Here is a 12,576-nt window from a genome sequence, read left to right on the forward strand (position 1 = left end):
CTAAATAAAACCAAGCAGGCTTAGACACAGTCTCACTCCACCAAAGGCAGGCAGGTACTTCTATCAGAACACACTTTTCTGGCTTCATTCCCTCCTACAAAGCACATCAGACACTCATGGTAGGATCTTGAAAACTGTTGCTTCTGTAAAATGGATAAATCTAAAGCCAATTTAGCTTTCAACATGACAGCTCAAGCTGAGGGGAAATACAGAGGTAGAACAAACAGCACAGCTGTGTCAGGTTTGCACACAAGGCACTCTTTTTATTAGCAAAATACTATTTACTTAAAAAATAAAATCCCAGATGCCTGTCTGAAGTAGCTGGGGGGAGTTTTACTGCTCACAGTTGTTGAAACCATCCCTAGAACTCCTGTGCCCAGGACCAGAGATAAAAAGATTAACCTCTTTACTTGCTAAATTGATTTTATTCAGCAGTGTAACAGCTGGGGTGTGCAGAGATGGCCTGAAAGATCTTTTACCCCATTCCCAAGGACAGAATATGTGAAATAAAACAGCAAAGATGGCCCTGGAGAACAGCTGGGGTCTGGGACACAGAGAAGGCACAAGCAGGACACAACTCCCCTCTGCTTGGTGACCCTGCCAGGGGCTGGGTGTCACCAGGAGAGGAGAGGAATAAAAAGAAGCCTGGCAAGGAACAAACACTGCTCAGCAATGCCCTGGGCTGGATTATGTTCCCCAGGTGCTTGAGAGCTGCTACAGGAAAAAAAAAGAAGTCAGATGTAGGATGGGCTTTAATTGGGGAATCATCAGGAAAAGCCTGTCCTTTTAAAGCAAAGCCTCTCTTACTGGACACTAAAAAAGTAGTGAGTTCCAACACCCTCTGCATTTTCAGTTCCTGTGCTCCTTGCTGTACCTGTGCTGGGAAAAAATCTCCAATTTTGCTCCACAAACCTAGCAAAGAAAGAAGAATTTCTACACATAGTAAATTCATTCTAAAACAGGTGAAGAAGTAGAGTTACCTTATTCTTACACCTTACTCTACACGTGTATAGAAAGCATTAATTTTTCTATTTTCATTGAGAAATATTAGCTCAAGATTTAATTCTGAAATCCTTTCTCTAGCTGTTTTTCCTCCCCACCCAAAGGCAAGTGCATGTTCTGACAGCTCTACAAGAACACTTAGCTCCTACAACCCAGCACAGACAATAAAATCAATCACTCTTCTCCCAGTCCAACCAAGTAGGTGAAATGTGTTTAAATGAATGGGAAAACAATGGCAGGAAGTCAGCAGCAGGGACAGAAAAGAGGAACTACTGACTTTTGAGCACTTCATTCTGCTAATTCTTTGTTTAGATGACATTTCTATGTTTCCTGACTGCTGGCAGATGAGAACATGATGTGCAGGGAGCAGCTCAGGACAGCTCTGGCAGAGCCAGGCTGTGATCCCAGGATGAGCAATGGGAGCCAACAGACCTGATTTTGTTCTGCTCACTGTGTAATTCCTGTTCCACTCAATTAAACCTTTCTTCTTCAGCTCGTTCATTCTGTACAGCAGCACCTGGCAACATCTGCCCAGCTTTCCTCCAGCACGTGGCAATCTACAGGTGGGAAAATGCAAATATCTGAAGCTAAACTAGCAGAGCTCCAAGTTCCACCTGAAGGAATGGCTGGGGGGATTTTTAGATTGGATATTAGGAAAAGGTTCTTTGCCCAGAAGGTCGTGGGGCTCTGACTAAGGCTGCCAGAGCTCCAGGAGAGTTTGGACAACACTCCCAGGGATGCAGAGGATGGGATTGTTGGGGAGTCTGTGCAGGGCCATGAGCTAGGTCAATGATCCTTGTGGGTACCCTTCCAGCTCAGAATATTTTGAGAATCTCTGATTCTTCGAAGGTCTGTACAAGGAAAGCAGCAGGAAGGTGACTTCAGGGAAACAAACTGGATGTGCTCTGCAAGAGCCCAGCTTGGTTCAGTACCAGGGCTGTGCCTGGAGAGCAGCTTGGGAACAGTGCTGGTGGTTTTGGGAATTGGGACACAAACTTTGAAGCATGTGCAAAGTAAGATAAGTGATCCTGCTAATCGCAGTTTCACACAGAAAATAAACACTGAATACACAAACACCAAAGCTTGGCCCCGAGTGTGAGCTGGAGATGCAAATACAGATTCAAAGCCGGACCAAGAGCCGATACTTGTAAATACCAAGACGTTATTAACACATTTTATAAGATTACACCCCCGTAACAGCAGATACATTACACACCTCATTAAGCAATCGGCCAGTCCTCATTTACACACAATGGGACATTAACACACGCTGCAGAACCTGGGCTTTACTGGACAAACTCTCAAGGCTTCAGAATTACATCGGAACTGGTTAATCCTCCATTACTTTGAGCAAGCTCTGATATGAGAAGGACCAGACAGGGAGGTGGAGGGGCCGATGGAGTTTTAAACCAGTTTATCTGGACTGCAAGCCGGTGAAGACTGCAATTTTTCAAATGCTGTATGACTGACTTCTCACTCCCAACATCACAGCAGTTTTCAAAGCAAACAGGATTTTTTTCTGACCTGCTGGCTCTCCACACTTACAAACCCAGGAGTGAAATGTAGGAATACATTTCCTTGCCAGCCAGCTCCTCCCTCTTAATTCCAGTTCCAAGAACATAATGAAACCAACAGAGGAAGTGTCTGAAACAAGGAGGAGTACTGAGAACAAGAAAACAAGGTTAGGCCAGGAGGACTGCCATTAATTATATAATCCAGCCTTTGGGTAACTGGACATTTAGGGAAAGGGGCTTAGAGAAGCTTGGAGGCACCAGCCTGAGCACATTATGTCATCTGGCCTGCTGGTTACTTAGCAGGTACAGCATCTGCATAGGGACAGAAAAACAAACCCATTTATTTCTAGGACAAAACACTTGCAATCCTTACAGCTGCTGAAAAAAGGCACAAAAATTCATACATTCTGCTCTCACTTAGATTGATTCCAATTCTCCTTTCTCCTCCCTTCTGCCTGCCCTGTGGTTCTATTGTGTTGCCCTGCAGAACACCTTTTTGTCAACCATGTGCCAAATCTTGTGGTTTTATTCTTCCAGTGCATATCAAGGAGTTCTCTCAGGAGTATACTCAGCAATTGTATTGCTGCAATATGCCAAAAGTGCAACTATTTTAGGTGACACTGAAGGATGGAAGACAGGAAGCAGTACATCACTTTTCTTTTTCCTGCAAAATAAAATGTGACGCTCAAACACGTTCCAAAGGCAATTAGGAGGAGGAGAAAAGTATAATCTCAAATACTCAAAGGTGGAGTCTTGCCAGCAAGCATTTTATTTCCTTTTAGGCACTGAAGCAGGTGTCAAAATGAAGGATGGAAGAGAAATGTATTTTTAATAAAGTGAGCAAATTACACTTTGCTTCATCAAAACAGGAGAAAAGTGTCACGGAGAAAAAATGCTCAAGTAAGGGGACTGGTATTTAAAGGGATCCAGCCCTTTGCTGGACTGTAAGAGCCATTGTACTCCTGAGTGGGAGCAGCATTTTCTGGAGAACAGGGAGAATGGGGAAGAGGATAAAACACTTATGGCTGCTCCCCAGGCCAAGCAGAATGTTCAGATATTTGAATGCCACAAGCTGACTGGAACCTTCCTGGTCCAGAGCCTTCAACTCAGAGATTCTGGTTCCTGCAGCTCCCCAGCACTTCCACCCTTCACCATCCCCTCGGCCCTGAACATTTCTCATTTTCCTGGTGGGACACCTGCCAGCTCAGGGGCCTCAACCTCCTGCCACATTCCCTTCCCACAAACAAACAAAAGTCCTGATCTGCAGCAGACACTGAACAAAATTCAAAGCTGGACAGTGATTTCCAAGAATTTACCTGCACACAACCAGAGAGCTATGGAAAAAAGAGCTGTACCATAGTCTTTTCCACAGCTTCCAGGAATCACAAAACACTAAGGCTCTGCTGCTGCCTTGCACTGCTGAACACCTTGAAACAAGATCTGGGAAGAACTATTTTAGCATCAGAAATGTGCAGGTTTTATTTGGAGAAGCTGCCTTCTGGTTTAAGTCCCAGCTGCACTTGCTCAGAGATTGGTACAAAAGAGCATGAACAAATATAACATCTGGGGAATCAAGAACAAAAAGGGGAGAGAGGGATAGGTGAAGAAAACAACTCCATAAGGCTTCCCTCAAAAGCACACAGGCCAATCCATACCTACTGCAGAGAGAGATTTCTCCATATCAAACTCCTGTCCCAAACAAGGGATTAAAATACATTGTACTCTTCCAGAATATCAGTAACTCTGCAGTGACCAGCTCAGGTTCTCCTATCTAAATTCCAATCCAAGAAGTCAAGAATTTCTGTACAAGCTTCTACAACTCACTCCTGTATTTTATTTGCATCTAAGTGTGTTACCTACAAGCAAGTACAACCCTTCTGCATTGCCTGGCTTCCACGTCAAGTCCCTGCTTTAATACAATTTCCAAGAAATATCTGTCTGGATGCCCACTAAAAAAACATAACTGATGCAGACTCAAGAGCTGCAACTTGCAGGTTTACCACTGCTTTTTGGTCCAGATATAACCTATTATAATGCAGCAGCCCCATTCAGATTTCAGTGCAGATTTCACATTTCATTTAGAATGACACAGAATCCAAGCAACGCTCAAAGACTTGACCTTTATCAGAAAACAAGGTCACATTTACATTACTGATGGTTTAGGGGGCACACAGGGGTCTGCAGAGAGCAAAACTCTGGAAATTTTGAAGCCAGGTTTGGAAGCCAGCTGATCTGCTTTAGGATATAATGAAATAAACACTAAGGAATCATGACCTGAAATCCTGTCAGCAGTAATACAGGCCTGCACATTTTAACATACTCTTCTATTACATGCCAATCTTTCTGGCTTCTCTGAATTAAACTAAATACATCTCATTTGGAAACAGCCTTCAAAAAAAAAAAAAAAAAACAAAAAAACCAAACAAACAGAAAAGCAAACATCCAAACACACACAATTCAGTGAGTTGCACTGGCCAACGACATCTTGTATGTGTCTGCCATGATTATTACTGAAATACTCAGACATTTCAGTAGAAAGATTTACAACTAAAATACTCAGGCATTTCAGCAAAAGGAAAATTTTGTAGATTGTGGCAAGGCTGTGGTTAATTTTTTGGCAGACCAAGTTTTCCATTTCGAGAGCAGCTGGCTCTGTACAGGAATACCTAGACATCACTTCAGGGCTTGTGCTTGGATAGAAGACAAGAAAAACAGATGATTCCCCTACTCCTTCCTTCATTGCAAGACTATTCTTTCCTCACCACCTCCACCATTTGAACTACATGCCTAAAAAATACACCAGCACACTTCAAAATACAAGCTGAACAAGGTCCCCAGTTCCCAGTCCAGGCTGGTGGCATTGCTTCAGCTCTGTTTACAGTGTGATTCAGTCATTTTCACAGCAATGAACTATGATGGCATGAAGGAAGCATCTGTGTCACCAAGGACTGAACAAAGGAGGACAGTTAAAGTTCAGAAGGAACAATGCAAAACTTTCCTACCAAGCCAGACTTTAATATTTCCCTACTTACTCAGGAAAAAAAAATCTCCACTCTGATGATATTTTGAGAGAAATGATGCACTAGGGACACTTAGAAAGAAATATTTACATACATGCACACCATGTATAATCAGTTATTTGTGGCACAAACATCAATGGACTCTGTCTGTACAGCTCTGCCTGCCCATCTGACTGCTGTGACTGCAGAATAATTTCTCAGGTGCCCTCAAAGGGCCATTGTTGAGCCAAAGTTAGTCATGGCACTGCTTGGCACCCAAATCCACGTTGGCCATTACGTAAGGTGGCAGCAATACCACTTGGCAGAGTTGTTTACCAGTGGCATTGCACAATGTGAACTGGAACAGGCTCCAGACGTGGCTGCAGGTGGGGATGGAAATGCAGCTACTGTGAAATGAGCTCAGTTTGTCAGAGCACGCTGCCAATAATGCCAAGGTCATGGCGCTGGACTCGATGAGCCTTGGGGGTCCCTTCCAACAGAGAATATTTTGTCATTCTGTAATTCTGTAAACCTGGAACTACCCAAACCAGAGCTGTGCTACAGCCCCTAGACAATGATTTAGGAATGATTTACCAGCTCAGTCACATACAGGAATTAATATTTTGGACAAAATCATCGCAACCTTATTGCTCTTAGCAAAGGGAGTATGTTTGGGTTTAAGTTAGACCTAAGAGTTGTGGTGGGGAATGGACTGACTGATGCTCAGACTTGTGACCTGGAACAGTTGTGCAATTGATTCCTGTCCAGATTAATGAGCACAAACCAGGGAATTTTAGGTAATTTTGAGTCTACAGAGAAAAATCTTTTCCAAATTAAGCATCCCTCAGACACATCCTCATTCACTTGTTAAGGCAAATAACTTGATTTTAGTCTTCTTTCAGAAAAGAAGGAACAAAACAGTCTTTCATGGTCCCCTCATTTTTCTTTTGGTCAGGAATCGATTTCACAGCTGTGCCTGGTCACAAGTGTGAGCATCAGTTTGCTATTCACCATCACAACCCTTAGGTTTAATTTAAAACCAAACAAACTCCCTTTGCTAAGAGCAGGAAGGTTGGAATGTGTCAGCTTTGGTTAAGACTGAACAATTTGATTTAAAAGAAAACCTTCAGGAACTGAAGCGAAGACCTGCCTGTGTCCCAAAACAATAAAAATGATCCATAGGTCTGAATCAGCACACCCACACTAAAATACCATTTATCACAGACATGCCAAAGAACAGCTGACAGTGGGAGCCTGTCATACTGTGCAGATGGAATAAAAGTTTTTGCCTTCTACTCTAGATCAGCATTTAAATCTAAATCCTTTCTAAGCTTGGCTCCTTTCCCATGACCTCCAAAATCCGGGTACAGCACGCTGTTACTTCATACAGGTTATCACATGGTGAAAAAAAAACCAACCAAACCCCAAAACCAAACAAGGAACAATAAAAAAACCCTAATGAAAACATCACAATGATTGACTGTGGGAAATAAATTCTGAATCTCTCAGTTAAAAATAAAAAAAATGGATTCACAGACGTTTGCCACTCTGTGCGAAACACCTGGCCAGGGCACAACTGTGAATTACTCAGGATTAGAACAAAAACTTGATTTCAGAGTGGTCTATTTTAGTTTTTCTCAGTGTAACCAACTAAAGTGCCAAGATGGTTCAGAAGTTTCAGTATTTTACAAACCCACCAGTAACTCTTCCATGCAGACAGGCAGGTGCAAGTAAAAGCCACCAGAGTCAAGAGAATTTGCAGCAATGCTTCTCCCCACCATGTCCTCCTCCACTGTAGAGGAGTAATTTCATCCTTACATCTGTAATTCTCATTTTTATTTGTGTCATTCTCAACACCTGAGCAGTTTGAAGTCCCAGCACCAGCTCAGCCTCTTGCTAATAGGATCACACAACATGTGGGATCCCTCCTGGCTGGCTCACAATCACCACTCAAGATGACCCAGGCTTAGAGTTTAATCTAATTATGATTTGAACCATCCTCAGAGGCTGCAAGTGTGCAGGTGACACCAGATCTTAAAGGCTCCAAGGGGAAATACCCTCTCAGCTCCAGTGAGAGAACTCAAAATCCCCCATCAAACACATCCAAAGCTGCTTTGCTGACACGAGTTCTAAAAACCAGGAGATGGGCAAGAAGGGAAAAATCTGTCTCTGTCTCTCAGCCAAATGGGTGTTAAAAAATAGGAAAAGAACCAGGCCTTCTGGAAATACAAACTGATTTAGTAGCTCTGTAGGAGGGCTGGGTTCTTGTGATATGCACTGAACAGACCTGTACTGAAGGCTCCAATCTGGAAGCTGAAAACTTGGTTCTGTACCAACATCACAGCAGGACTGGGGGGATTAGTCTGAATTAAATGCTTTGAAAAATGAAAAGCATTAGGTAAATACGGAGTATTGTTAAAACCCTGAAGATAATGGACACAGAATAATTATTATTCATGTGAGATTACTGTGAAAATATTGGTTTATTTATGAATTAAATGAAGTTTGTATTAGGAAAGGGAACCACTGATAAGCCAAGAAAACAGAAATCCTACAGAAAAAAAAATTGTACAAAAAAGTACAAGTAACAAACCAAGCTACTTCCATATCAGACTGACTGATGGAGAAAACTTTAAGAAGTTTAAAAAGTTTAAGACAGAGCAGAGAGTTAGTCCCATGGAAGTAAATTATTTCTTTGACTTTTAGTTGGTGAAGAACAGGGACATTTCTGGTCCTGGGCTGTTTTAATTACTTTTCATTTGTGTCTCATCATCTCCAGGTGAGATTTGGGCAACCTATTCCTCCTAGAGCTATTTTGTGTGGAAACAGCTCAAAGCCTGAACTTGCAGCTGCTCTACAATGCCCCTCTCTACACCTGGTGCCAGCTATCAACATCCTGCCACCCTAAAATACCAAAAATAAAGCTCTAGGAAAGGGGAGGATACAAAACCAACAAAACCTTGCCTTTCCAAATGTCCTTGGCAGAGCAGCTAAGGCCAGGATTCCTTCAGATGCAACGTGAAAGGTGTGGCCTCCAGAAGAACACAAAACCTTTCCACGTGGAATGCTGGACTCTAGAAGATAGGCAGGGGCATTTCTAAAAGTTTCTTAGCAATCCAAGCCCCTGGTCATACACAGGCATGTAAAAGGCAGGGTACCAAACTGTACCTGCCACAACATCCTGCTGAAATCTCTGAGAGAAAACCATTGACATTTACATGGTGAAAATGTCATTTTCATTCAGAAATTTACTCAAGGTGGTGACCTTATTTCTCCAAGAGCCTTGTATTGCATGTTCTAGAGTTGTCAGGAAGTACCTGTGTGGTTTTTTTAAAATGTGTGCATCATATTTTACCTACAGCAGTAAAATTTTCCAGCCTCAGCAGATTTTGTTCCACTGCCTACACTATGAACAAAACCCACAACAGCTAAAAAGGGCTCTAACCTTTGCAAACCTTTTGGTCCTGAACTCTGTTCATGCTTCTAAAACAGGAAAGTGGTTTGCTGCACGTGACAATAGCTCCTCTGTACTTTGGATAGGAAATTCCTGTTATCAATGGCAGCTTTTGAAAAATTCATCCTTGCAGAAAAGCTGAAGTTCAGTGAGCTTATGTTATTTGAGAAAGAGCTTTGAAGTGTCTATTTCTAATCCTCCACTCTGAATGACAAAGAAGTTATTTGCAATTGTGAATCTTTAAAATGCAGATCTGAACTGATGTCTCTGTTTTTGTAACTCATTAACACAAACCCTGCAATTCAGCTTTTACTGAACATCTTTTTTCCGTTCCAAAGTGAAGCACTAGTGCTGTCTCTTAAGATGATTATGCTCTTGGTGAGCCAGTGTTTCCATTCTGAGACCCAACAGAAATTACATTTTCAAATACATCAGAAATAACATTTTCTTTATCTGCTATTACAAAGTGACAGCCACAGCCCAGGATCTCTTATTGTTCATGTATTTTACAAGTCTGAAAATGGATGGCAATAGGATTCGCAGCTGGCAGAATGTCTCCAAAGAAGAATTTTTCTATCAAATTTTACACAAAAGCAGAAAGAAATGAGGCTCTGGGCCCCAGATCCCACATGATCCAGCAGATGCTGTTTCCAGCTTCAGCAAGTTTTCATTCAGAAGCAACTGCCTCCATGTTCAACAATGCCCCATGGATCACACAAGATCCTGTTAGCCTGTATAAATGAGAGGCCTGGTTTAGAATTACAGTAAAAATATAATAAAACACTGCACTATCACCACTTCCCATCTCAAAGGGGCACACATGTAGGGGTCATGATGATCCTCCATGGAAAGGACTGTAGTTACCTGCATATTCCCAAAAACGTATCTCTTTTTTATTGTACTATTAATGTTGTAGTAAAATCTGTATTAGAAAACTCATCTGTGCATCTTCCCCTTGGCATCTCTGAAATTGGAAAGATGCAAATTGTTGGTTCAAGAGCAGCTCAAAAAAGAAATGAACCTGCAGTTGCTATTTTGGCTCCAGTGAAGTCAGAGAGGTCTTTTTCACTTCTGCTTTGGTACCTGACACTGCCTCCAATGGCCCAGAGGATGAAGGAGCCACACAGAAAGGCCAATCCTACAACTTGCACCTGCTCAAAATGGCAAAACCAGAGGTGGAGGCGTCGATGTTGGCACCCAGCCATCAGACACGTGGCACAGCTTTGGCACATGGAGCCAGCTGCAAAGAGCGACCCCTGAAAGATGCTCCGGGAGCTCCAGCCTAAGCAGTGACCCCCTAAAGCCGCTGTGGGAGCCCCACTGTGATCTCCTAAAGCTACTGTGGAAACCCCAACATAAGAAATGACCTCTGAAGCTACTGTGGAAACCCCAACATAAGAAATGACCCTCTGAAGCTGCTGTTGGAACCCCACTCTAAGGAATGATGCCCTAAAGCTGCCATGGGAGCCACACCATGACCTTCTAAAGGTGCTGCAGGAGCCCACCACAAAGAGTGACCTCTCTCACAAAAAGTGAGACCCCAGACACCTGCGGGGAGGAGCAGCAGCCCAGCACCTCCACCCCAACACCCGCATCCATCACCCCGCAGGTCCTGCTGCTCCCTCCGTCCTGCCCAGGCAACCCGAACTGCACACACCCCCTTCGGCTGGATGGAACAGCACGATGGAGCTGGGCACAGCCTCCCTGCTCACAGTCCGTCCATCCATCCATCCATCCATCCATCCATCCATCCATCCATCCATCCATCCATCCATCCATCCATCCATCCATCCATCCATCCATCCATCCATCCATCCACCCGCCCATCCCACGCGCACCCGCGGGCGGGGAGCGACGCGGGGCGGCGGCGGGCGCTGCCCGCGGGGCGGGCGGGCTCTGTCGCGACTCCGGGCGACACTCACCTCCTGAAGTCAAAGGGCATGGTGGTGGCGGTGCTGGTGGCGGGCGGGCTGCGGGCGCCCCCGGCCCCGGCTGTGGCCTCGCTGCCGGCGGCTGCAGGGCCAGGAAGTGACGGCCCCGGCCCCGGCCCCGGCGCCGCGCAGCCCCAGCCCATTGGGCGGCCGGGCCGGCCGGGGCTTCCGCCGCCGGGTTACGGAGCGGCCCCACCGCGCTCGGGGATCCGGGATCCGGGATCAGGGGTGAGGGATGCGGGATGCGGGGTGAGGGATGCGGGGTGAGGAATGCGGGATGCGGGCGGCCCCAGGGCCCGCGGGGCTCCCGCACTTTGCAGGGTCCGCTCGGCTCAGCCCCGCGGCTCTCAGCGCGCTGGCAGCACGGAATTACGGAGTTATTTGGGTTGGAAAAGAGCTCTAGGATCATGGAGTGCCCAATCCCCGCCTTGTCCCCAGCCCAGAGCCCCCAGTGCCACCTCCAGCCCTTCCTTGGGCACCTCCAGCCCTTCCTTGGACACCTCCAGGGATGGGCACTCCAACCCTCCCTGGGCAGTTCCAGAGCCCCCTTTCCATGGGGAAATTCCTGCTGTGCCCACCCTGAGCCTGCCCTGAGCCCCTCCATGGGGAAATTCCTGCTGTGCCCACCCTGAGCCTGCCCTGAGCCCCCTTTCCATGGGGAAATTCCTGCTGTGCCCACCCTGAGCCTGCCCTGAGCCCCCTTTCCATGGGGAAATTCCTGCTGATGCCCACCCTGAGCCTGCCCTGGCCCAGCCTGAGGCCGTTCCCTCTCATCCTGGATGCCCCCCTGGCTGTCCCCTCCTGTCAGGAGTTGTGCAGAGCCAGAAGTTCCCCCCTGAGCCTCCTTTTCTCCAGGCTGAGCCCCTTCCCAGCTCTCTCAGCAGCTGCAGACCGGAGTGTGGGGGTGTTTCAGGCTTTGTCCAGCATCTTTTGCACTCTCAGCATCACAGGAATAGCAGAGTGTGTCAGGGGCTGCTCCACGGGCTGTGTCTGCAGACAGGGGACGGTCTCACACCTCCAAGTGCTTGCCAAGGAAGGGAGAGCACCCACCCCTCCATCCCTGGGCACCTTTTCAGTTTATCTTAGATATTAGGAAGAAATTCTTCCCTCTGAGGGTGGGCAGGCCCTGGCACAGGTGCCCAGAGCAGCTGTGGCTGCCCCTGGATCCTTGGCAGTGCCCAAGGCCAGGCTGGATGGGATTTGGACCAACCTGGGACAGTGGAAGGTGTCCCTGCCCATGGCAGGGGTGGCACTGGATGATCTTCAAGCTCCCTTCCAACCCAAACCGTTGCATGAGTCTGTGATAAGCTCTTTTAAGGGCCAGCACATCTCTTTCACCTGCTCTTGGAAATCTTTTTTTTTTCTTCGCACTTTTAGTGAAGACAAGGATTTAAAGTTAGAAAAAGCTCCCCATTCATTAGATGAGGCATTTCTCCAATCTTTCCATTGTGCCTGCATGCCTTTCTCTGGCTGCATCCCTGGCAGGTTCAGTGCAGTGCACAAGGCTAATCCTGTCCTGCTCCATGCACCATCCCTGTTGCCATAATTCTGTCACCAGCTGAGAGCATCCCTCAGGGATGCTTTGTGCAGGTAGTGAGACTGCTGCTGTGCTCAGAATCACTGCCACTCACATGCAGTGCAGGTTACACTGCACTGCAGGAACAAAATACAACTAT

At 45.9% G+C, this 12,576-nt stretch overlaps 1 protein-coding gene across 1 annotated transcript in view; it reads right to left on the bottom strand.

The window, feature by feature from the left end:
• The window catches only part of ERGIC1 (endoplasmic reticulum-golgi intermediate compartment 1), a 55,471-nt gene extending 44,413 nt beyond the window's left edge, over window positions 1-11,058 (bottom strand). The window contains exon 1 of the mRNA XM_036391508.2: window positions 10,892-11,058. Within this exon, the coding sequence (XP_036247401.2) occupies window positions 10,892-11,043 (152 nt within the window). The 5' untranslated portion in view covers window positions 11,044-11,058. The remainder of the gene's footprint in view (window positions 1-10,891) is intronic.
• Window positions 11,059-12,576: the final 1,518 nt, after the last annotated feature.

This window comes from Molothrus ater, chromosome 15 (assembly GCF_012460135.2).
Source record: "Molothrus ater isolate BHLD 08-10-18 breed brown headed cowbird chromosome 15, BPBGC_Mater_1.1, whole genome shotgun sequence".
Taxonomy (NCBI): domain Eukaryota; kingdom Metazoa; phylum Chordata; class Aves; order Passeriformes; family Icteridae; genus Molothrus; species Molothrus ater.